Genomic DNA, 26,975 nt, shown 5'->3' with positions numbered 1-26,975 from the left:
TGTTCCCACTTATATAAAGTTTTAGAACAGACAAATAGTAATGGGGTGCCAGACTATCTATAGTTGGGGGTAGAAAACAGGACAGTTATTGTCTCTGGGAGCAGGGATTGATAAAAAGGCATGGGGGAACTTTCTGGTATGGTGGTAATGTCCTGTATTTTGAGAGCTTTGGGTTATATGAATAAGAATTAGTCAAAACTCATCAAGTGGTACATTTAAGATTTCAAAGGCCTCATTGCATGTAAATGTTCCCTTAGAAGGTTACAAACCAAGCTAATATTCAACCTTAATTAATGATACACATACCAAAGTATTTTAGAGGCAATAAGTAGATTATCTGTAGCTAATTTTGAAAAATATCATTTAGGGACTTCCCTGGCAGTCCAGTGGTTAACATTCTGAGCTTCCACTACTGGGCAGGCATGGGTTTCATCCCTTGTTCTGCATACCACACAGCTTGGTCAAAAAAAAAAAAAAAAATCACTTAATAGAATGGGTGGGTGGAGAGAGAGACTGATGTATGATAATGTTCATATAGTAAAATGTTAGCAGTAGACTCTAGGTGGTACACATATGGGTGTTCACAGTAATATTCTTTCAACTTTCCTGTTTTGAAATTTTTCACAATATTAGAAAAATTAAAAGATGAATATCAGTGGTTTACATACAAGGAATAGTTGATTTTTGGTCAGTTGCTTTCAAGAGTGAGCATTTAAGTTTTAGAAATACATAAAAGTTCTGGAGCTAAAATAAATGTACTTTTACTACATAAGTCTTTGGAAATGCACATGTAACCACAATTTTGAACACAACTACTTTATAATGTGTACTTGTCATTTATATTTTCCAAGTTGCTTTCACTGATTGTATCTATTAATTTATTAATTCATTCTTTGGGCACTTGCCAAACCGTGGCTTGTGGAATGAAAAAAAGAAACCATTAAAAAAAAAACAGAACCATTTAGGATTTGTAAAAATATTTAAGCTTCGAATGTTTTCAGAGCTTAATTACATAACATTTCAGCTCCTTTTGTAGGTGTGATAAGCTGGTGTCTTTCAGAGGATAGGGAAGGGAGTCGGTTTTCTCATCTCTAACTTGAAAACATCCTTTAACAATGCCACTGACCCACTCTGACAGCTGTAGCAGCAGCAAGCCCATCTATATTTAGGTCATTGCTCTAAATTGCCCTCTGCCAGCTAAAGGACAGAATTTATACATATCAAACCATGGAAGGAAAGGGCATAATATTAAAAAAAAAAAAAAAAAAAAGCCCTCTCTGGTACAAGTGTTTCTTTTAAGAAAATACATTTAAAGCTTTCGGTTCTCAGTCAGATCACCTACTGAAGTTTTATTGTTAATAATTTAAATAACGTCTAAAAATTTCCTAATAATAAATTTGAACTTATTTTGAATTTATTTGAATTTATTCAATTTGAATTTATTTTGATTTGAAGAATTCCTGCTGTTTGGATAATCAGTGCTCAGAAAAAAAAAATTCTTAACAGGAGTGGAGAGGTTTGTTACTTGTTTCCTCAAAAGCCTAGTAATATTTTTTAGTAAAGAGTGTTTCAAAATAAAAAAAATTGAAATTATCTTAACATTTTTCAAATGAAAAGATCTCATCAGATATTTTTAGTCTAGATAGATCTGTTTATGATAAAGTGGCTATAGTTAAAATTATCTTTGTTAAATATTAAGTGTCTTGGAGTAAGAGAGACTTACCTGTATCATTAACTGTTATGCATTTTTTAGTGTATCGATGGCTCAGTAAAAATTAAGCTGTTTATTTTATACAGTGCTGTTTAGACAGACAGTTACTATAGTTTGAAAATAATTTAATTACTTGGTTCATGTGTCATTGCCTACGTAGCTGACCAGTACCTGTAGTTATTTTTAAGTCTGTGTTTTCTTGTGGAATGTAGAGATGAGAATCATTTCTACAAGAGGGTTACTTGCTCATATCAGTGGTCCTATTTGACATTACTTCCTTAATGATTTAGAAAATTCAGTGGTGGATTTTACACATGACAAGGGAATATTTTAGCAAAGTCGTTAAGATGTGGTGGTGAAGTAGATTTGAAGACAACAGGCCATGACATTGATTTAAAACTGGATTCCATAAAAGTTGCTTTGATCTTGACTAAGGATGTGTGACTTCCTGCTGATGTGCAGCTGTCCAGTTACCCTAGCGCCAAGCTCATTGAAACACACTCTCCAGGTTGTTGACGATTTCTGGGTACCGTCCAACCCTGACATTATGTAAAAACTGTTGATAGTAGTGAGTTTTCAAGTAATGTGTTTTCATTGAAGAATATATCTTCATTCCTGACACCAACGTTACCTATATTTGACAAATGGTTATTTGAATAAGGCGCTATGGCTCTAAAATTTGCCTTATAAGAAAGAAAATCATACTTGCTGACCCTCAAGTCCTCCTTATCAAGTCATCTTTCTCCTTCATCTTTTCCTCCCATTTCATTCTCTATTTTGATGTTTCTGACCTGATCAAATTGTGGATGACTTACATTTGGAATGTAAATTTAGGTTCATAAATATTCAGTTTGTAAGTTTTTAAATTGATTGTCCTACAAAATACTATTTAGATGTAAAGTGAATGTTCTTTTAAAAAGAGCAATATAGGTCTGGTTTTTCATAACCTTGCTTATCATGAACCCCGCTACATTGACGATGTCACTTGCTGCCTTTTTTTCCTCCATTCTTCAAGTGTTTATTCTGTAATCAGTTACTATAGAGGATAGAAACTCTGGATAGTATGTATGTTGAAAGCAAAAAAAAAAAAAAATACAATTTCATGCAATATATCCAGTTGTCAAGCCAGATAGCTATTATACCTTTTCCCACCCCCATCCTATATGTAAATTTTGATCAGAGTACCCCAAATACTTCTTTCCTTTGTGATAATCACATGTATGTTTTGATTAACAAAATAATTTAGGAAAGAAAGGACTTTACCTAACTCACAGTAAAAGATATCACTAATTCATATTTGGAATTCCTCTGAAATTTCAGAATTCCTACATTGAATACACATGCACAACCAGTCTAGTTTATTATCTTAAGTAATTTGAGAAAAAGCTAACAATGTTGATTACAAATAATTATAAACTAAGTAATGTATAAAGTTTTTAAAGTGAATTATAGTGGCTGAAGTTAATTCTGACATTCACTTTTCCTTGGTCAGGGAGGGATTCAGCATTTCTTTTAGGACAAAAGAATTATAGCAATGTGAAATTTTTGAACCTTGCAGCAAATCCTGGCTGTACCACTTCCAATGACGTGACCTTGGTCAAATCATTAGTATCCTTGTTCTTCAGTTCCCCCATCTGTGAAATAGGAGTGATATTAAGATTATAACACACCTACCACTCGGGACCTTCTATAAACTGTAGGCACTATATATTTGTGCTTTATGGTATACATACTAAAACATTAGTTCATAATTTCAGAAAACTGTTTTACACTGCCATAGGCACCTATTAAACCTAATGCTTGAGTAATAGTTATACAAAATAAGGTTGCAAGAGGATATTCAAAATAAAATGAACAATTATGTGTTATGAATATAACCAGAATTTTAAATCTTTTTTGTGTCTATTTCAGAGCAAAGATGGAAAAACTCCACTGCACATGACTGCCCTCCATGGTAGATTCTCCAGATCACAAACCATTATCCAGAGTGGTAAAAAGTATTTCTGTTTGTTTTTTTTCTAAAGTAAAACCATTCATCCACATAATGAATGGTATTGAGGAATTGTTATAGCAGTATACATAATTTTGACATTTGATATCATATCTCATGAAAATCAGATAATGAAGAATTTTAAATGCCACTTACATGTATCTTTTATAGTTGTTTTTCATTTATTTCTGTATTGTTTCGCTTAGATTATTTATATAATATCACTAGCAGTTAGTACTGGCTTTAAAAAAACATGCTAAATAGAAAAATAACTCTGCCTTTCCACTGCAGTTTATTATATATTGACAAAACTCAGTTGCATTTCTCTTTCCCTTTTTGAATATTTTGAACTGTTTTTAGCATTTTCATTTCTTTTCTTTTCGTTTGTATTTGAATTAGTACTAGGCAAGCTAAACTTTTAAATAAAAAGGACTTTTGGGTACATTACTTTAAGGCAGTGTTTCACAAGCCATGTTCCAAGGGACTATTTATAAGTAGAATTGATACTTAAGACAATAGCTGTTCTCATTTGGCAAGGAAAGGGTAGGAGTAAACTCATGATCAAATAATTGATGAGGCGTTGCAGACTGTCTTCTGATTTTTAAATCTATTAAAATCTTATGCTCAGTTCACGAAATTGCTCTAAGTATAAAATCTGTAATCCCAGTGCCTGACCCAGTAACTTTGCTGTGGATGAAATCTATGGGTTTTATTCCTCCTTTGTTGCAGGAGCTGTAATCGACTGTGAAGATAAGAATGGCAACACTCCTTTGCACATAGCAGCGAGGTATGGCCACGAGCTGCTCATCAACACCCTCATCACGAGCGGGGCCGACACCGCCAAGTAAGCGCCTGCCAGGCAGGGGAGCGCGGGTTTGTCCTGAACGTGGGACTGTTGCTTGAGCTTTTTCCTCTTGGTGTTGATGATGTAATAGAATGTTTAATACGACTTCACTGGGTCTTTTTATGTTTTTTATCCCAGTTCTTTCTAGATTATGACTAATATGTTAAAGTTTCCATGTAAAATTTTGTTTGAAAGATGGATTCTCTTGCATGCTCTGCAGAAATACACACCCTACTTAAATTGATGCTTATCATTCCTATGTGTAGTTTTACATTTTTATTATACTTTTATATGTTCATAAATGTTTTAAATATTCTTTTAAGCTTTCTAAAAATGGTATGCTACTGTATGCTTCATGAAACTTTTTTTACATGCGGTTGTTGATTTAGCCATGTAAATATAAATTAGGGCTTTTTTCCCTTTCTTAATCTCTGTAAGTAACTCTAGTTCATTCGTTTTATAAAATTTAATTCTTGTGTAAAGATTTCACAGTTTATTCATTCTCCTCATTTACAAACACAACTTACTTCTGATTTTTTACTGCTAGGAAAAATTACTGCAGTGAACAGTCTTAAGCAAAACATTTTGCCTTGTGGTAATGATTCTTGATGGCAAAGCAGGTGGGATGATTTTTGCTCCTGAGACAAATGTCTATAGAGTCATTTTTGGTTGTCCTAATTAGGGCAGAGTGCCACTGCCACCCAGTGTAGCTCGAGCCCAGGACATTGGTGATGTCCTGCCCTCTCCCCAGCACACACGCACACTGTCCTGCCCTCTCCCCACCACACACGCACACCGTCCTGCCCTCTGCCCACCACACACGCACACCGTCCTGCCCTCTGCCCACCACACACGCACACCGTCCTGCCCTCTGCCCACCACACACGCACACCGTCCTGCCCTCTGCCCACCACACACGCACACCGTCCTGCCCTCTGCCCAGCTCACACGCACACCGTCCTGCCCTCTGCCCACCACACACGCACACCGTCCTGCCCTCTGCCCACCACACACGCACACCGTCCTGCCCTCTGCCCACCACACACGCACACCGTCCTGCCCTCTGCCCACCACACACGCACACCGTCCTGCCCTCTGCCCACCACACACGCACACCGTCCTGCCCTCTGCCCACCACACACGCACACCGTCCTGCCCTCTGCCCACCACACACGCACACCGTCCTGCCCTCTGCCCACCACACACGCACACCGTCCTGCCCTCTGCCCACCACACACGCACACCGTCCTGCCCTCTGCCCACCACACACGCACACTGTCCTGCCCTCTCCCCACCACACACGCACAGACCCACACAAGGTCCACAGTGACAGTAAGTAGTCTGAGCTCGAAAAACCCTACTCCAAGAGGAAAGTTGCTGGAGAAGTTAAGTAGTTTCTTTTTACTTTATTTAAGTGACTATATTTTTCTCGCATTGTGATGAAGATACTGTCCTCTTTGCTTTAGACGTGGCATACATGGAATGTTCCCCCTCCATTTGGCAGCCTTAAGTGGTTTTTCAGATTGCTGTAGGAAACTTCTTTCTTCTGGTGAGTGGAACCTTCACAGACAAATTATCCTCTTTTATGGTTCCCCCAAACTCCCTTCCATCCTGCTTTTGCAAAATTATATACAAATACATCCAATCATGGATCATTTATTAACCCCTCTTAGAAGATATTGGGCCCTATAAGATTTGATTTTCTCTTCAACTCTGGGAAAGGTTTTATTTTTCTAGTGATTTCTTCCTCTCTCTTAGTTGGGGAATGGCATGTGGAATATTTCTGAAGTAGTCCTTTTATGTCTGGAAGCAAAATATCTTCATTTGCATGGTTCCTTTTTAAGAACCAGTGACCAGTTTACAGTATCTTCTAGGTCTGAAATGTATACCATATTTAATTACTGTTTTAAAATACCACAGTCATAGTTTGATACAAAACAGGATCAGTAGCTTTCTGTTAATATAAATATTACTATAAAGATATTTATTAAAATGTGTAGCAGTACTAAATATATAAGATTTTACTTTAAATGGTATTCTATTAGCATGTTACAAAAGTTGAACAGATTTTATATGTTATTAATACTTATGATTGCTGAAAGAATTATGGGAAAGTTTCTGGGTAAAAAGCATATTGTGAGACAGACCCTTCTGAGTTTTTCTTAATGGTACCTTTTTTTCCCCCTTGGCTTTGCCCGGTCTTCGTTGCTGCGAGGGCTCCTTCCTAGTTGGGGAGGGTAGGGGCTGCCCCATAGCTGTGGTGACAAGCTTCGCGTTGCTCTGGCCTCTCTTGGTGCAGAGCACTGGCTCTAGGCGTGCCGGCTCCAGTCGCGGCTCCAGTCGCGGCTCCCAGGCTCCGCAGGGCAGGCTCCTGTAGCTGTAGTGTGTGGGCTCAGTTGCCCTGCCGCGTGTGGGATCCTCCTGGGTCAGGGGTTGATCCTGCATCTTCTGCATCTGCAGGTACATTCTTTACCACTGAGCCACCAGGGAAGCCCTTGGTGATATCTTTTAAGTGATGTAACTGTGTTTTGAGTGTTTTAAGTGTATGCATACCACAAGTAATCACATACCCATTTATCTATGGAAGAGAATTATAAAAGTCCCTTCTCAGTGTTAGTAGTAATCCACAGGTAGCAAAGGAAAAAGTTTACCAAGAAATCATTCATGGGGCTTCCCTGGCAGTGCACTGGTTACTCCGTGCTTCTCAAGGCAGGGGATGCAGTTCCTATGCCGGTCTGGGAACTGAGATCCCACATGCCGTGCAGCGTGGCACACCACCCCCCCAACAATGTTTATGTATCTTACAGTTTAGTATATTCACAGAGATACGTGACCATGACTACAGTGGGTTTTAGAAAATTTTTGCTACTGCCCACACCCAGAGAAACTTCATTTGGCATCAGTTCCCCATTTCCTCCCTCCCCCAGCCCTTAGTAATCAATAATCTACTTTCCATCTCTAAATTTACCTGTTCTAGGTAGGTTGTAGAGGTGGAATCACCTAACGTGGTTTTGTGACTGGTTTTTCACTTAGAAATGTTCTGAGGGGTCATCCAGTGTTATAAGTATGTATCAGTACTTTATTTCTTTTTATTGCTGAATAATATTCCATTGTATCCTATGACTTTTAAACAAGTACTCTAGCATTTGTTTTGAAAAAACCCCAGTGTTTTAGTGGTAATTAAAAAAAAATACATTATTAATCTGTTTTCAATTAATTTGTACCTATTTGTAAGTCATAGTTTTGTGTATGATGGGGTGTGATTTTTTACATTGTTAATGTAATGCTTTAACATAAAGTAACATGCATATAGTATTACATAAGACGTATTCATTCTTGTAGGATTTGATATAGATACCCCAGATGATTTTGGCAGGACCTGTCTACATGCAGCTGCAGCTGGAGGGTATGTTAACAAAATTTTTACTTTTTGTAAGAAAAAGGTAGCTGATCATGGCAGGTTTTGTTGTTGTTGTTTCGTCATAGTATTTTATTCACTCTGCCCTCATTTGAAAACATACTTTTATGCTTATTTAAACCTACCGATTTCATCATAAAGTTATTGACAGTTGCATCTTCTCATTGTATTTTTCCTGGGTAGTAATTTGGAGTGCCTAAACCTTCTGCTGAATACTGGTGCAGACTTCAACAAAAAAGACAAGTTTGGAAGGTGAGTTGTGGTACAGTTCCTCTATAGCTCCTGCTTAATGTTATTTGCTTAATGACTTTCTCAAATTATAATTTGGCATCTGTGTTAGTCTCTCAGTCATGTCCAACTCTTTGCAGCCCCATGGACTGTAGGCCACCAGGCTCCTCTGTCCATGGGATTTCCCAGACAAGAATCCTGGTGAGGGTTGCCATTCCCTTTTCCAGGAATCTTCCTGACCCGAGGCTCGAACCCATGTCTTCTGCATTGCAGGCGGATTTTTTACTGTCTGAGCCATGAGGGAAGTCCTTAATGGCTTCCTTAATGACTTTCTTAATCTTTTTATTTGGCTTCTATGAGTTAACTAAAAACTTTCACATCTTTTACATTGTGATCATGATGTGTTGAAAGATTCCAATAAGGAAATAACTTCTGAATATTCATTCTTACCCACAGCCTTCTTCCAACTGGGCCCCTGCCATAGCCCCATCCTACCAGCCACAGCTTTCCTTTATAAGCACTACGTACCTTTTATGATGTCATTCCTCTGCTTCCTTTATAGCTATGAAAATGTAACCCATGTGCAGTACCTGTGCTCCCTAAACAGCAACTTACAAGAGCAGTGGTAGTTCTCCATTCCCTCAAGTCATTCTTTCTTAGAGACTCTATGGCCTAGCTTTGCTTCCAGAGCACTAGGAGGGAGGAAGCAGGTCACAGTGTGAACGCAGAGGCCCTGTGTTCCCTCAGCCGACCCACACTCTCACTGTTCAGCCCAGACCTCACTGTTGCTTGCATCTGTGACTGCAGTGATTAAAGCCACCAGGGTCTGCTAAGTTACTTAGAGTGGGAATTGACCCAATGTCTGTTGGAACCATATAGGAAAGGGTGGAAGGCAGTTTGAAAAACACGTGAGCGTGTTATAGTGTGTACAGAAGTCTAATGTACGCAGGCAACTTATGCAGTGTTATAAACCAGTGTTACCTCAGTAAAAAAAGAAAAAGAAAGGTGGCAATATGAGCGAAATTGTATGTCAAGAGTTTGAGAATTATGTCAGAGTATACGATAAGAGAGAGGGTATGTGTTGGAAGGAAATGTGTGAATATGTATCAGTGCCTGGGAATGGTATAGTGCAGAGGTCAATAGAATCACATGTGGTAGAGAATCAGAAGTGTGTGAAAGAAAAGTGAAAACAACTGTCGGACCCGCTGTTCCTTTGAGGAACAGACTGTTCTCATATGCCTGCTGACTGAAGGAGCCAGTGACCCAAGAAATCAAAAATCACTTTGTCTTTGGAGTGCAATATTTTTATAGCTAATTTATTTTTGTAAGTGTGCTTTTTTTTTTTTCCCCCCTTTTAACAATTATTTATTTTATGTATTTGGCTGCACTGGATCTTCATTGCTACATAGGCTCCCCTCTAGTTGTGGTGAGCGGGGGCTCCTCTCTAGCTGCAGTGAGTGGGCTTCATGTTGCAGTGGCTTGTTGCGGAGCACAGGCTCGAGGGCATGCAGGTGTAAGCCGACTTTAATCCAGCTCACGTTAGTTAGTTTGTAGTACATAAAGCACTGTATGCTACAGGCAGGGCTTCTAACTTTACAGGCTTGAAAATAATTCAGGAATAATTGCATCTTCAAAAATACTATTACTATATTATACTAGTATCCAATAAAGTAAAATAATGCTTCACTGTCATTTTCCCAGGTATATATTTTAGAAAACAATATGCCATGAAGACTCTGGACTAAATTCACCTTCACTTTTCTGTTTTCTTTCTTCTTCCTCTTTTTGTAAATGAAAAGTCATGAATCATTATAGTTTTGTAATCTAAATACAGAAACTCCTAAATTTAATAGCATTGTTTTTCATTTCAGTAACTGGAAAGAAATAAGCTACAAATATTCAGTCTCTAGTAATTAACACAGTACCCTAGCTCTTCAAAATGATGAAAAATCTTCAAAAGTATACATTTTTGCTTGAGAAATCTGATATTACTGTGAAGCTCTCCCATATAGTTGATATTACAGCATTCTTTTTCATACTTCTGTATTTTTCTTACCATTTATTCCTCAACCGAGACATAACAGAAGGTGCTACCTCTGTACTGTGAAACATTTGTATTAGTATAGGGGAAGCTTTGTTAAAATGAAAACTCTTCTTAGATTGCTGATGGTATTAGGGAGGAAGAAGAATACAAGTTTTCAAGTTTTGGAGCAGAATATGAAGGGTATCCATAATTCACTCAAAAACCTGTAATTGTTACTGTCTAAGCTATGAAATGCTTTTAACTGTGTTTCTATCTTATTTTACATTCTTTTACTTTTAACTGTGTTTCTGTCTTATTTTGTTTTCTTAGAGGCTTTCGGGCATCTTGGTTTCTCCTCCTAGCTTTCTGTCTGGCCCTTTGAAAGACTTAGTATATGGCAGAAATCAACCTCCAACTTACTATAAATACAGTATTTATAACTGGGTGGATCAGCTGTGCTCTTACTTCCTGGGGTGTGTCCCTGACTTTTTTTTTTTTTTTTTTTTAATTAATTTGGGCAAAAAGATCTCCACTGCATTACGCTGCTGCCAACTGCAACTACCAGTGCCTGTTTGCTCTTGTGGGCTCAGGAGCAAGCGTGAATGACCTTGATGAGCGAGGATGCACGCCCCTGCACTACGCAGCGACGTCAGACACGGACGGCAAGTGAGTGTCTCGTGGTGAGAGTGCAGGGTCGTCGTCTCTGTGGACCAGCACCTGCAGACAGGTGGCGGCTTTCATAGCAAATTTGTATTTCCTTTTTGTACTCTTTATTATTTCTTTCCCTGAGTGTTCAGTGTGGAAAATAAGTTGTTTTTATAGTTATTCTTAATCATAGTTATTACTACCTGCTTCTACTCAGCAACCTGCCTTATGAACTAATGAGGTGGTAGAAGAAGTATAAAGGTCCCTTTTTGTCCTCCCTTCCAAAAGCACATCTTAGTATCTCCCACTTCCAAGCTTTTTCCACGTGACTTCTCAGAGGCAGCAGTGCTGAGTGTATCACAGGGAAAAGGAGAGGCAAGAGGTAGACAGACAGTGCCGTCAAGAGGATAGGGCGGAGATTGGAATACCAGTATCCTTCAGATAGAGCATCATATTCCCAAGGGATCCCTGTAAATGTGTGTTTAAATGGGGAGTAATTGAACTGGCAGAATTGGACATAGTTGGTACTAAATATTAACTTAAGTAAATTATGTAGACAGCGAGTGAGTAAATGTTGCCCAAGGATGACTTAATAAAAACAAATGAGAGATTTATAAATTCTTTCATAATTAATTTTCACCTGAAGTTGGTCAGATGTCTGTACCTTAATGTATATTGCCTTCTTGGAAGAAAATGAGCTCATTAGAGACAGAGAAGATATCTTCAGGATCTGTGGTATTCCCCATGAGTCTGAGTCAGTGAAGGGTAGAAAATAAAAACAAAGGTTTTGAGGGAAAGATTTTATAAAATATACTTCAAGGAAGTTGCATTTAATAGAGATCTATTTCCTTATAAAAAGCATAATTTAATGATATTACTCACAAATATTAATTTATTATAAAATCTGTGACTGTAATTGCAAATCCCTTTTGTTATGTTGGATTTGTGGTTAAAATTCTAATCTTGAAAGCTCTAGTAAATACGCTGTCAGCACTCTGTGTCTGCTAGTTCTGCATCTGCAGATTTGGGGAGCTGACTATATTCATTGTAGGGTTATGTTCGCTTTTTTATAAGGGACTTGAGGGTTCATGGTCTTTGATATCCACAGGCACTCTTGGAACCAATCCCCCTTGGATACTGAAGAATTACTATACTTTCTTTTTGGAGAAATATATAATATATACAGTTCCGTATATATCAAAATAGTTAAATATAGATAGTTTTTGAGAGAAGCTGTAAATTATTTGAATTATGTTTTTGGGCAGTAGAGCTTTAAAGAAAATCTGTGATAAACACTTTGTAAGTCAGAAAGTATTTGGGTAAACTTAGGTGAGTTGATTATTCTCTATTTTATAAATTTTATAATTTCAAGATTTGGTTTATAGGTTTTCCTAAAATAGATGATAGCTAAAATGACTAGATCACATCGGTAGTCCTTTACCACTGTTCCCATAACTGCTTATTGGATATTGCCCAGTGATGTGCATAAATTCCACTGAGGTCACATAGACACAGAGATTACCCCGTGCTTCTCCTGCCCTTAGACAGTTAAACCTGAATTCCTACACAAAAACATAAAAATGACAATGCTGAACCTATACTGTTTGAGATTTGTGGTTTTATTTTAAGCCAGTCTACTTTTTCTTTAGAACTGTACTTAGCACTGAAGTGAATTAAATTGTTAGTTTTATTAACTAATATAAGCTGTTTTGAGCAGTAGGCTAGAGATATTTATTACTTAGACACTTAATTCTCAGTATCAATACAAGCAGCCTGATGTACTAGAAAGAACATGAGCTTTATTCCAAAAGACCCAGTTTAAGTGTTGAGGTCTTCATAATATCCTCTTTGAGCCTGAGCAAGTAATTGTTAGGCAAAAACTTACTTATCTATAAAATGAGAATGAAACCTGAAAAAGTGAAAGTCTTAGTCACTCACTCATGTCCAACTCTTTGGGATTCCACGGACTATAGACCTCCAGGCTCTTCTGTCCATGGGATTCTCCAGGCAAGAATACTGGAGTGGGTTGCCATTCCCTTCTCCAGGGGATCTTCCCAACCCAGGGATCAAATGCAGGTCTCTTGGATTGCAGGCGGATTCTTTACCGTCTGAGCCACCAGAGAAGCTAGATTCTTTAACACGCATGACCTCAGTTTTCCCCACAATTCTAAGAAGTAGGCTTCATTCTCAGAGTTGTGGGGAAAACTGAGGTCATGCGTGTTAAAGAATCTAGCGCTGGTTTTGGAGCCTCTCTTATTTTTAAAGTATCAGAATCCCTGAGGTCTTCTCTAACACCATCATTTATTAACTCTGATTTGTTCCCTGGGAACTTCTGGAAGCTCTACGCCACAGTAACCACAGAGTACCAGAGGCGTTCTCTCAGCAAGTTTTGGAGGCTTACATAGTAGAATTAAAGCGTTGGTTTATTTTTTTGGATTCCAAGGCTATAAATCCCTGGAATAGGTTAGGTAATAGTAAGAGAATCTGAAATAATTCATTCTGCTGCCAAAGCCAGAGTGAAATATTTTCTAAAAGGATAAATAAATTCCCATGGCTTCAAATACTGTTATTAGTAATTTGTGTCTGTTGGTTTCCTTCTTGAACAGTTGTTTGATAATGTCCTGTTACCCTCCCCAGGGAACATTGTATACACTGTGGGATTTTTGACACACTGCCATTGGTTCTCTGTTTTCAAAGTGACAAATACTAACTTATTATAATTGTGTGTGTGTGTGAAGTCGCTTAGTCGTGTCCGACTCTTTGTGACCCCGTGGACTGTAGCCTACCAGGCTTCTCCATCCATGAGATTCTCCAGGCAAGAATACTGGAGTGAATTACCATTTCCTTCTCCAGGGGATCTTCCCAACCCAGGGATCGAACCCGGGTCTCCCGCATTTGAGGCAGATTATTAATGTACAGTTAATAGCACAATTCTACTCTCTGTGTGTCCCTCTGTCCAATTTCCATCAATGTTGGAAAAATACATGACATCATTTCTACTCACCCTGCTAGTTGTCCCCATCATCCTGATGCCTGCAATCACTATAAGCAGTCATGACTCAGCAAACAAAAGTATTAAATGTATTCAGTACTTATAAACAAAACTCTCTTTGCCATTTGAACAGAAATAGGGCTGCCTATGAGCACAAGGGTGAGGACCTGGGGCTGGGGGTGCTTATTCTGATTACGTATAAAGAAGACGACCTCCTCATGCCTTTTCCTCTGTGATAACTACCAGTAACACAGGTATTTCCATAAATTTATGTAGATCATTTCATGTCCTTCATAGTGTCATCGAGAGAAGGCAATGGCACCCCACTCCAGTACTCTTGCCTGGAAAATCCCGTGGACGGAGGAGCCTAGTAGGTTACAATCCATGGGGTTGCTAAGAGTTGGACACAACTGAGCGACTTCATTTTCACTTTTCACTTTCATGCATTGGAGAAGGAAGTGGCAACCCACTCCAGTATTCTTGCCTGGAGAATCCCAGGGACAGAGGAGCCTGGTGGGCTGCCGTCTGTGGGGTCGCACAGAGTCAGACACGACTGAAGTGACTTAGCAGCCGCAGCAGCATACTGTCATCAGAATTACAGACCTACTATATATCTGTCAATAGCCTTTTCTGTGTTCGTGTGGTTATAGATACATGTGTTTATGAATGCATAGATATATTTCACTAAGATACACTTTTTTTTTTCTAATTTTATTTTATTTTTAAACTTTACATAATTGTATTAGTTTTGCCAAATATCAAAATGAATCCACCACAGGTATACATGTGTTCCCCATCCCGAACCCTCCTCCCTCCTCCCTCCCCATACCATCCCTCTGGGTTGTCCCAGTGCACCAGCCCCAAGCATCCAGCATCGTGCATCGAACCTGGACTGGCAACTCGTTTCCTACATGATATTTTACATGTTTCATTGCCATTCTCCCAAATCTTCCCACCCTCTCCCTCTCCCACAGAGTCCATAAGACTGTTCTATACATCAGTGTCTCTTTTGCTGTCTCGTACACCGGGTTATTGTTACCATCTTTCTAAATTCCATATATATGCGTTAGTATACTGTATTTATGCTTTTCCTTCTGGCTTACTTCACTGTGTGTAATAGGCTCCAGTTTCATCCACCTCATTAGAACTGATTCAAATGTATTCTTTTTAATGGCTGAGTAATACTCCATTGTGTATATGTACCACAGCTTTCTTATCCATTCATCTGCTGATGGACATCTAGGTTGCTTCCATGTCTTGGCTATTATAAACAGTGCTGCGATGAACATTGGGGTACACGTGTCTCTTTCCCTTCTGGTTTCCTCAGTGTGTATGCCCAGCAGTGGGGTTGCTGGATCATAAGGCAGTTCTATTTCCAGTTTTTTAAGGAATCTCCACACTGTTCTCCATAGTGGCTGTACTAGTTTGCATTCCCACCAACAGTGTAAGAGGGTTCCCTTTTCTCCACACCCTCTCCAGCATTTATTGCATGTAGACTTTTGGATCGCAGCCATTCTGACTGGCTTGAAATGGTACCTCATAGTGGTTTTGATTTGCATTTCTCTGATAATGAGTGATGTTGAGCATCTTTTCATGTGTTTGTTGGCCATCTGTGTGTCTTCTTTGGAGAAATGTCTATTTAGTTCTTTGGCCCATTTTTTGATTGGGTCGTTTATTTTTCTGGAGTTGAGCTGTAGGAGTTGCTTGTATATTTTTGAGATTAGTTGTTTGTCGGTTGCTTCATTTGCTATTATTTTCTCCCATTCTGAAGGCTGTCTTTTCACCTTGCTAATAGTTTCCTTTGATGTGCAGAAGCTTTTAAGGTTAATTAGGTCCCATTTGTTTATTTTTGCTTTTATTTCCAATATTCTGGGAGGTGGGGCATAGAGGATCCTGCAGTGATGTATGTCGGAGAGTGTTTTGCCTATGTTCTCCTCTAGGAGTTTTATAGTTTCTGGTCTTACACACAGAAATCCCTTGCATTCCTATACACTAATAATGAGAAAACAGAAAGAGAAATTAAGGAAACAATTCCATTCACCATTGCAACGGAAAGAATAAAATACTTAGGAATATATCTACCTAAAGAAACTAAAGACCTATATATAGAAAACTATAAAACACTGGTGAAAGAAATCAAAGAGGACACTAATAGATGGAGAAATATACCATGTTCATGGATTGGAAGAATCAATATAGTGAAAATGAGTATACTACCCAAAGCAATTTATAGATTCAACTCAATCCCTATCAAGCTACCAACAGTATTCTTCACAGAGCTAGAACAAATAATTTCACAATTTGTATGGAAATACAAAAAACCTTGAATAGCCAAAGCGATTTTGAGAAAGAAGAATGGAACTGGAGGAATCAACCTACCTGACTTCAGGCTCTACTACAAAGCCACAGTTATCAAGACAGTATGGTACTGACACAAAGACAGAAATATTGATCAATGGAATAAAATAGAAAGCCCAGAGATAAATCCACGCACATATGGACACCTTATCTTTGACAAAGGAGGCAAGAATATACAATGGATTAAAGACAATCTCTTTAACAAGTGGTGCTGGGAAATCTGGTCAACCACTTGTAAAAGAATGAAACTGGACCACTTTCTAACACCATACGCAAAAATAAACTCAAAATGGATTAAAGATCTAAACGTAAGATACACTTTTAATGGAGATAGATTTTCACAAAAACGAAATCATATTTTGACTTCTAATAGCATTGTGTATTTTTGCCTGTTTTTAACCTTATATAAGTGGAATCATACATTCTTCTTGGAACTTTTATAATCATTAGGTTTATTTCTAAGTATTTCATATTTTTACTGTCAAAATAAATCTTGTCTTTAAATTTCCTTTTGCTATGAAATAGAGAAATACATTTGACTATTGTATACAACTTTGCATTCAGCAGCCTTTTTAACTGTTTTGGTTATGCATGTAAGACAGCATTAGGTTTGATACCTGTACTGTCATTGCTGTGAGACCTTGGGTGGGTTACTTAAACTCTGTGCATTTCGTCTGTGAAGTGGGAGTAATAGTCTGACCTAACACATGGCCATGAGTTTCACTTCAGTCACTCAGTCATGTCCAATTCTGTGACCCCATGGACTGCAGCACACCAGGCCTCCCTGCCCATCACCAACTCCCAGAGTTTACTCAAACTCATGTCCATTGAGTCAGTGATGCCATCCAACCATCTCATCTTCTGTCATCCCCTTCTCCTCCTGCCTTCAATCTTTCCCAGCATCAGGGTCTTTTCAAATGAGTCTGTTCTTTGCATCAGGTGGCCAGCATCAGCAATAGTCCTTCCAGTGAATATTCAGGACTGATCTCCTTTAGGATGGACTGGTTGGATCTCCTTGCAGTCCAAGGGACTCTCAAGAGTCTTCTCCAACACCACAGTTCAAAAGCATCAATTCTTTAGTGCTCAGCTTTCCTTATAGTCCAACTCTCACATCCATACCTGACTACTGGAAAAACCATAGCTTTGACTAGATGGACCTTTGTTGGCAAAGTAATGTCTCTGCTTTTTAATATGCTGTCTAGGTTGGTCATAACTTTTCTTCCAAGAAGCAAGCATCTTTAATTTCATGGCTGCAGTCACCATCTGCAGTGATTTTGGAGCCCAAGAAAATAAAGTCTGTCACTGTTTCCACTGTTTCCCCATCTATTTGCCATGAAGTGATGGGACCAGATGCCATGATCTTAGTTTTCTGAATGTTGAGTTTTAAGCCAACATTTTTAATCTTCTCTTTCACTTTCATCGAGAGGCCCTTTAGTTCTTCTTTACTTTCTGCCATAAGGATGGTGTCATCTGCATATCTGAGGTTATTGATATTTCTCCCATAAATCTTGATTCCAGTTTGTGCTTCATCCAGCCCAGTGTTTCTCATGATGTACTCTGCATACAAGTTAAATAAGCAGGATGACAATATAAAGGCTTGACGGACTCTTTTTCCCTGTTTGGAACCAGTCTGTTGTTCCATGTCCAGTTCTAACTGTTGCTTCCTGACCTGCATACAGATTTCTCAAGAGGCAGATCAGGTGGTCTGGTATTCCCATCTCTTTCAGAATTTTCCACAGTTTATTGTGATCCACACAGTCAAAGGCTTTGGCGTACTCAATGAAGCAGAAGTAGATGTTTTTCTGAAACTCCCTTGCTTTTTTGATGATCCAGAGGATGTTGGCAATTTGATCTCTGGTTCCTTTGCCTTTTCTAAATCCAACTTGACCATCTGGAAGTTCACGGTTCACATACTGTTGAAGCCTTGCTTGGAGAATTTTGAGCATTACTTTGCTAGCATGTGAGATGAGTGCAATTGTGTGTTAGTTTGAGCATTCTTTGGCATTGCCTTTCTTTGGGATTGGAATGAAAAGTGACCTTTTCCAGTCCTGTGACCGCTGCTGAGTTTTCCAAATTTGCTGGCATATTGAGTGCAGCACTTTCACAGCATCATCTTTTAGGATTTGAATTAGCTCAACTGGAATTCCATCACCTCTATGAGTGATGTTTGTAGTGATGCTTCCTAAGGCCCGCTTGACTTTGCTTTCCAAGATGTCTGGCTCTAGGTGAATGATCATACCATCATGATTGTCTGGGTCGTGAAGATCTTATTTGTACAGTTCTTCTGTGTATTCTTGCCACCTCTTCTTAATATCTTCTGTTTCTGTTAGGTCCATACCATTTCTGTCCTTTATCAAGCCCATCTTTGCATGAAATGTTCCCTTGGTATCTCTCATTTTCTTGAAGAGAGCTCTAGTCTTTCCCATTCTATTGTTTTCCTCTATTTCTTTGCATTGATCACTGAGGAAGGCTTTCTTATCTCTCCTTGCTATTCTTTGGAACTGTGCATTCAGATGCTTTATCTTACCTTTCCTCCTTTGCTTTTCACTTTCCTTCCTTTCACAGCTATTTGTAAGGCCTCCTCAGACAACCATTTTGCCTTCTTACATTTCTTTTCCATAAGGATGGTCTTGATCCCTGCCTCCTGTACAAAGTCACGAATCTCTGTCCATAGTTCTTCAGGCACTCTGTTTATCTGGTCTGATCCCTTGAATCTGTTTGTCACTCTACTGTATAATCATAAGGGATGTGATTTAGGTCATACCTGAATGGTCTAGTGGTTTTCCCTACTTTCTTCAATTTAAGTCTGAATTTGGCAATTAGAAGTTCATGATCTGAGCCACAGTCATCTCTTGGTCTTGTTTTTGCTGAGTGTATAGAGCTTCTCCATCTTTGGCTGCAAAGAATATAATCATTCTGATTTTGGTATTGACCATCTGGTGATGTCCATGTGTAATGTCTTCTCTTGTGTTGTTGAAAGAGGGTGTTTTCTATGACCAGTGCATTCTCTTGGCTAAACTCTATTAGCCTTTGCCCTGCTTCATTCCATACTCCAAGGCCAAATTTGCCTATTTCTCCAGGTGTCTCTTGACTTCCTACTTTTTCATTCCAGTCCCCTATGATGAAAAGGACTTCTTTTTGGGTGTTAGTTTTAAAAGGTCTTGTAGGTCTTCATAGAACCGTTGCACTTCAGCTTCTTCAGCATTACTGGTCGGGGCATAGACTTAAATTATTGTGATATTGAATGGTTTGCCTTGGAAACAAACAGAGATCATTCTGTCATTTTTGAGATTGCACCCAAGTACTGCCTTTTGGACTCTATTGACTATGATGACTACTCCATTTCTTCTAAGGGATTCTTGCCCACAGTAGTAGATATAATGGTCATCTGAGTTAAATTCGCCCATTCCAGTCCATTTTAGTTTACTGATTCCTAGAATGTCGACGTTCACTCTTGCCATCTCCTGTTTAACCACTTCCATTTACCTTGATTCATGGACCTAACTTTCCAGGTTCCTATGCAATATTGCTCTTTACAGCATCAGACTTTACTTCCATCATGAGTCATATCCACAACTGGGCATTGTTTTTCCTTTGGCTTCATCCCTTCATTCTTTCAGGAGTTGTTTCTCCACTGATCTCCTATAGCATATTAAGGTAGAGTGTCATATGAGATAGAGTATCAAAATTGCTTAAACAATACCTGATACATTACAATCTTCCTATAACTATGAGCCATAGTTTTTAAACTATGGTTAATGCCTGTCTTATGTAAGCACTGACTATTGTGTGTGCCCTGTGGTCAGGGAGAGTCGGAGGCGTCTGCTGACAGTGCCCCATTCCCTGCCCCTGGGTACGTGCTCCTCTCCCAGGGCTCTGACCAGCCATGGAGCACATGGGTTGCATTCAGTCCAGAAAAAGTGGTAGGAGTTATGGTGGTGGAGGAAGAGTAGGAGAAATTTAAATGGTTTGAGCATCTCCCCGGTTTAAATTACATGCTAATTGGAATGAAGATATTTAATTTGTCTAACAGATGAAGAAAACAAAGTATTTAACAGTGAGTGTGGTTTATTAGGTATTTAGCCACAAATATTCCTCCAGGTTTTGCATAGATAGTTAATTTTAGGGGAAGGAGGAGATATTTAGCCATAAATATTCCTCCAGATTTTGTATATATATAGTTAATTTTAGGGGAAGGAGGGTTTCATAGAAAATTTTCCTGTCTTAATTTTCTGAGTTTTATAAAATGACCATGTGTTAACTTACAGTGAGAAAGTGAGGATCGACTCTTTGCCTTCTCAATTGCAAGTCAAAAGTGAGGTCTAGATTTTCAAGATTAAGCGGTTTTGTGGCTCAGTATTTTATAAACACCCATGTTAAAGTGTCACTAACTCATTAACCCCTGTGCTGAAACATTTGTAGCAAGAACACCTGAAGAAAAGACATGAGGTCTAGTCCTTGCTTCTAACCAAAAGATTGGGAGCAAGTGATTTACTTTTCCTGAATGTCGGTAATTTTTTCATTTGTTAAAGATAATGCTTACAAAGTAGTTATGAAAATTCATACTGCTTTAGCAAAATTTGAAAGGCATGGCAATAGAAGTAATTTTATAGTTGTAAATCAACTTTTAGTCTTTGTTTTGCTGTAGGAGACAAATCATCTAATAATGTGAAGGTAAACTATTAAACACTGTGATTGATAGGAACTTCTGGATGTATTATGGTTGAATTATTTCAAACCATTTAATGCTGTATACTTGCAACTAGTCACGGTTAGTAGTGCTTTGAGACTTGCCCTCCTACTTCAGAAAGTAAGCATGAACTAACCTACTTGTTTTTCTTTCCTTAAATAAATCTTTTTTTCCCTGTACTCATGTATCAGCAAGTTATCTTAAAATAGGTTGTTCCACTGATAGAATCTGTCTTGTATTCAAGTCTTTGTAAGGAGAACTATTGCTGTTTTATCATTCACATCTAGAGAACTTGATTAAAGATAGAAAGATATGCCCTTGAGTGAAATGTCTGTGTTTTTAAAGCAGACTTAATAAAAAACATGAATGGTGTTTAGATTATTTAGTTGAATTTGTACCTCCATCTATAAGATGAATAAACAAAAGCCATTTCACCATAAAGGTGAAGAAACTATTTGTCCAAGGTGGATGGTATCAAACTAACTCTAGAGATAAATCTTTTAGTTTCTAATTCAGTACTCTTTTTTTTGGCTGTAGTAACGATAACATTTATCAAACTTACAACAAATTGTGAGTCTTAAAGTCCTTTTAAAACTGCTCTCTTCATAGTGTAATAGCGGGAATGAAGCCTGTTTCCCGTGAGAAGACCTCCCTTGTTACCTGTGTAGCAGGTGTGCGTTGTTCCCACACTTCCCAGGTCTCTAAAGCAAGATCTTTGAATTCTGATCTTGGTTTTGGGAGATATTTTACATCCTTTCTTGAGCTTCCTAATGAGATATCATACTTACTCTGTGGTCCAGATAGATTGGACGCTCCCGCCACTGGGAATCTAATCCTGTCAAACACTGAGTAGGCTGACTGGTGCCGTACACGGACAAGCTGTGAATAAAGAAGACTCTCTTACGAACATTTAATTTGTGGCTTTATGATACTTACAGTTGGTGTCATTTAAATGATAAATTTATGTAGTGTAGGTATATTTATGATTTTTACATTATTCAAGTGTAAGAAAAATTGCCAGTTTTGAGTTTGTCTTTGTTTTTATCACTGGTTAAAATGCAGGATTTAGAATTTTGAATATGTCTTACTCTAATAGGTGCCTGGAATACTTATTAAGAAATGATGCAAATCCAGGGATCCGGGACAAGCAAGGATACAATGCCGTTCATTATTCAGCTGCATATGGTCACCGTCTGTGTCTTCAGCTGGTAAGAATCCTGAGTTCTTGTGGAAGGACAAGTGTGAGTTTATGTTCTAATAATGTAATGACAATGAGAATAAATGAATCAAGAAATAAATGCCTTGTAATATCTTTAGAATCCCTTTCCATCTTAAATTCACACTTGCCTCATTAAGCTTTCTTTCATTCCCTTTTCCCTTTCACAGAGAAAGGGGACAGAAAGAAATTAGATCTCTGGAGAGGTCTCCTTGTGTCCTTCCCTTAGAAACCCCCATGCCCACCTAACATTCACTGCCCCTGCCTCGTGAAACATTTTCCAGAAGGCATTAAACTGTAACTTTGTCATATGTGAGAAATACATGTCCCTATGAGAAGATCCCCCCTGCATATTTAGGAGTTCTGAAAGGCCCAGTCTACTAGCAGTCTGTCCTGAGAAGGGAGACTCATCTGCTGCAGAGGAACTTTTTATTTCAAATGTGGTCTCATTCCTGAATGTATACACCGTTCACCCAACTCAGCCAAACCAAAAGGCAAGTTACATGATTCTCAGGTGTGTGGTACATGCCTCACGTTACAGGTTTCTTCAGTTAAGTTTACTTATAAATCAACATTGCTTTCCTTAAAGGGGGAGTAAAATTCAAGAAGCGTGGGTATAAAAAAGAAAAAGGAGGTTGTCATACTTAATATAGCATTTAGAACCCTGCTGCAGAAATACTATTTCCTTAGGTTAGTATGGTATTTCCTGACTAAAATCTGAGACCCATGTATATAGATTTTTGGTCTAGTCTTTTAAGTTGTTTACTTAAAAAAAGACTATAAATTTTTGGAGGCAAAGCACAAGTTCAGAAGGGAATTTAACAAAGCCATAGGTAAATAAAGACATATAGTTTGCATTTATCTCTTTACTATATATGACTGCTTCTTCAACTCAATATTTTTATTTTAAATTTTATTTCAGATTGCAAGTGAAACTCCTTTAGATGTTGTAAGTATTAATCAGTTTTCCCACTACTATTCAGAGTATTTAAGTATTTGCTCTCACTCGAACTGGAGCCCGTCTGACACATTCCTGGGAACAAAGATGGTGACAGAAATCATGTAAGGGAGGGGGAGGGAGGTGGTTCTCACTTGGTGGCAGTTAAACAGCATTTCTTTCAAAGTCGGAGTTTGTAGCCATTCCCTCAAAACTCTTAGTTTGGGGTCCAGGTTTTCAGGATAATCCACTCTGTAAGGTTTCTGAGCTTAGTTTTCATAATATAATGTTTTGGGATTTTTAAATTCATGTCAAGTATCCACTTATACTCTAAAAATGGATTTGAACTTGGGGGAGGGGGACCAGGAATAACTGCTATGGTATGTCTAAAAGTGCCATTTCTGACATTTAAAATTCTTTTCTTTCTCAGTTAATGGAAACATCGGGAACAGACATGCTGAATGATTCAGACAATAGAGCAACAATAAGCCCTTTACACTTGGCTGTAAGTACTGCCTTCACAGCCAACTTGATGGCTGGTTTACTGAAAATATCTCATACCTGTTTGTGTTGACTCAAACTAGGACGGAGAACTTTGGGTCCTAATAATGATGATCATAGAATTAAGGCTGTAAGAACTTGCCTAATACAGAGAATTCTTCAATGTGCTTTTGTTTGTTTGTCTTTTAAAAAAAAGGAGAGGGGGATGAGTTTAATTTCCCCCAGACCTGCTCTAAGGAGAGAATATGCCTGAGATGTGAACTTTAAAATGACCCGCCCTAGTGGAATGGCTTCTGCATTCTTAAGCAGATAATACAAGAACAATAATTTCTGTGGCATTTCTACAATGTTTTGCTTACTTTGTGATTTTTGGGGTGGTAAGTGTGTGTTCACTGGTCCTTCGGTTGCTTGTGCTATAGGATTTAATTTCATGATTTTCTAGTGTCACTAATGTCCATCACTAAGAGGAGGTTAGGAGAGAGTGTGACAGTTAAGTCATATATAGGAATGAATTACCTTATGGATTTCAGGCAGGGCTCAATCTCATTCCTCTGTGCTGAAAGAAGAATTATCTTTGAAACACAGCATGTTGTGGGAGGTGGGGGACTTTAAGAGTCAGGAGAATTGGGCCCTGTCACTGTTAGTGAGACCTCTGGTTTCAAGTGCAGTAAACTGTTTTAAGGGTCTGTACTTAGTGTGTGTCACTAAAAGTTCAGTGACCCATTTGTTTCCTCTCACAAATACTATCATTTTTTGTCTTAATATTCTTCTGGCCTATTTTCTGACACTGACACACATGTACATTGAATTTTCTGCCTTATCTTTCTGCCCCTTTCTCCCCAGCAGTACTTCCTACCATGGTCTAAATAACTAAGAAGACATGCTGAAGCTCCTTGCTTCCTTGCCCTTTGGATCTTTGGAAATACTATATACTCTTCCAGGCCTGCATAGTAAATAAGTCATCTGGAACTGCAAAGCCAGCATGGAGAAAATAGCCGTTTTACTATGGGTGGCAAGAAATGATGTCTGAGCAGATGACTAGGCAGTTCTTCCTGCATTGTTCTCATCACTCTTAAAATAATAGCACCTCATCTCTTAAACACTTACTAAGTGCCAGACTAAGCACTTTGTCAAGTTTTTGAATACATTATCTCAAAAAGATTAGTTCCTTTAACTAGTTATTTTATTCCGTGGCTATTGTGAATAGTGCTGTTATGAACAGGGGTGTGCCAAATATTATTTTTAAGCTGAAATTGAAACAATTTTGTGATTTTTATAATCAGGTTCAGTGAAATGTGGTTATGCCACCACTTTGGCATTTTGTATCTGTCCCTAGATGGTTTTCAGAAATTACCTAAGTGATTTTTTTCCTTCCAAACTCGCAATCCGGGACAACTTGCTGCAGTGAAAACACACCGGCCTGAGGGCTGAGGAAACTGGCCTTGGTCCTCCCTTCACACATGCTAGACACCCAAGCCCCTGTCCTAACCCAGTCAGAGACATCATGAGGATAGGAGCCCTGTGCACACACCACCCTGGCCTCTAGCTGTCCTTCTTTTAGTGGTGTGATTTTATTGACCTGGTAGCAAAGAGGAACTAAAAAGCCTCTTGATGAAACTGAAAGAGGAGAGTGAAAAAGTTGGCTGAAAGCTCAACATTCAGAAAATGAAGATCATGGCATCTGGTCCCATCACTTCATGGGAAAGACATGGGGAAACGGTGGAAACAGTGTCAGACTTTATTTTTGGGGGCTCCAAAATCACTGCAGATGGTGACTGCAGCCATGAAATTAAAAGACGCTTACTCCTTGGAAGAAAAGTTATGACCAACCTAGATAGCATATTGAAAAGCAGAGACATTACTTTGCCAACAAAGGTCTGTCTAGTCAAGGCTGTGGTTTTTCCAGTGGTCATGTATGGATGCGAGAGTTGGACTGTGAAGAAAGCTGAGCGCCGAAGAATTGATGCTTTTGAACTGTGGTGTTGGAGAAGACTCTTGAGAGTCCCTTGGACTGCAAGGAGATCCAACCAGTCCATCCTAAAGGAGATCAGCCCTGGGATTTCTTTGGAAGGAATGATGCTAAAGCTGAAACTCCAGTACTTTGGCCACCTCATGCGAAGAGTTGACTCATTGGAAAAGACTCTGATGCTGGGAGGGATTGGGGGCAGGAGGAGAAGGGGACGACAGAGGATGAGATGGCTGGATGGCATCACTAACTCGGTGGACGTGAGTCTGAGTGAACTCCAGGAGATGGTGATAGACAGGGAGGCCTGGCGTGCGCGATTCATGGGGTCACAAAGAGTCAGACATGACTGAGCAACTGAACTGAACTGAACTGAACTGAAGAACAAGCCTAGAGGTGATCCTCAGACAGTAGAGCTCAGTGATCTCCAGTCATTTCACCTTGAAGGAGTCAGAAACATCAAGGGATCAGTAAGGCCCAGAGCAGCTTTATCTCCTGCTGGTCCTCTGTGACATTTCCCACAAGAAGTAGCTTAACAGCCCTTTGATACAGTGTGGGGCCCTCTTTCTAGCTAAATACCTCTTTTTAGAAGCAAGTGATAGTTAGCACAAACATGGTAGGATTTTATATTTTTCAATTCTAAATGAAAAGTTCACATGGGATTATTTACAGCTTTGCCAGTATGTGCTAAGCTGCAGGTCTGAACAGTATTAGAAAATGGCTCGTTCCTCATCTAAAAGGGGTGACATGAGTGAACAGAGAAGACATTCCTTCCCCACCAGAACCATCTTTGTTGCCTTCATGTCTGCTCAGTGTCCAGTCCAATAAGCGTGATAGATGTTCAGTTGACATGTTGGTTTTGAAGTGAATTCTCTGGAGAGCCCCTTTTTCAGATTGTGTAAAGAGGGAGTTTCAGACAAATCTTAAAATCTTCTTGCTCTGCTGTACTGTAGGACAGTGCCTAGCACCTAGCAGTTATTCCAGCAGGGCTCAGTTTAAATATTTTTGAAAAGAAAAATTTTTGTTTGAAATATGGCACATTGTAGGATAGGGTAGTCATTTTACTTTGAGAAATCACAGGGCACAAGTACTAGCTGAGCTTCAGTTGCTACTCTCTCTTGTGATTGAGGCGTAGTAACATTCTTTCATCTGGTCCCATCACTTCATGGGAAATAGATAGGGAAACAGTGGAAACAGTGACAGACTTTATTTTTGGGGGCTCCAAAATCACTGCAGATGGTGACTGCAGCCATGAAATTAAAAGACGCTTACTCCTTGGAAGGAAAGTTATGACCAACCTAGATAGCATATTGAAAAGCAGAGACATTACTTTGCCAACAAAGGTCCGTCTAGTCAAAGCTATGGTTTTTCCAGTGGTCATGTATGGATGCGAGAGTTGGACTGTGAAGAAAGCTGAGTGCCGAAGAATTGATGCTTTTGAACTGGGGTGTTGGAGAAG

General features: G+C 38.9%; 1 protein-coding gene across 3 annotated transcripts in view; it reads left to right on the top strand.

Moving 5' to 3' along the window:
* The window catches only part of ANKRD28 (ankyrin repeat domain 28), a 217,960-nt gene that overhangs the window by 166,668 nt on the left and 24,317 nt on the right, over positions 1–26,975 (top strand). For all 3 annotated transcript variants that reach the window (XM_027549361.1, XM_027549374.1, XM_027549368.1), the window contains 9 exons: positions 3,623–3,701; positions 4,431–4,545; positions 6,012–6,094; positions 7,888–7,951; positions 8,147–8,215; positions 10,740–10,880; positions 21,996–22,107; positions 23,038–23,064; positions 23,483–23,557. In XM_027549361.1, the coding sequence (XP_027405162.1) occupies positions 3,623–3,701; positions 4,431–4,545; positions 6,012–6,094; positions 7,888–7,951; positions 8,147–8,215; positions 10,740–10,880; positions 21,996–22,107; positions 23,038–23,064; positions 23,483–23,557 (765 nt within the window). The remainder of the gene's footprint in view (positions 1–3,622; positions 3,702–4,430; positions 4,546–6,011; positions 6,095–7,887; positions 7,952–8,146; positions 8,216–10,739; positions 10,881–21,995; positions 22,108–23,037; positions 23,065–23,482; positions 23,558–26,975) is intronic.

This window comes from Bos indicus x Bos taurus, chromosome 1 (genome assembly GCF_003369695.1).
Source record: "Bos indicus x Bos taurus breed Angus x Brahman F1 hybrid chromosome 1, Bos_hybrid_MaternalHap_v2.0, whole genome shotgun sequence".
NCBI lineage: Eukaryota > Metazoa > Chordata > Mammalia > Artiodactyla > Bovidae > Bos > Bos indicus x Bos taurus.
The sequence above is the reverse complement of the archived record's forward strand: the minus strand, read 5'-3'. Positions and strand labels throughout refer to the sequence as shown.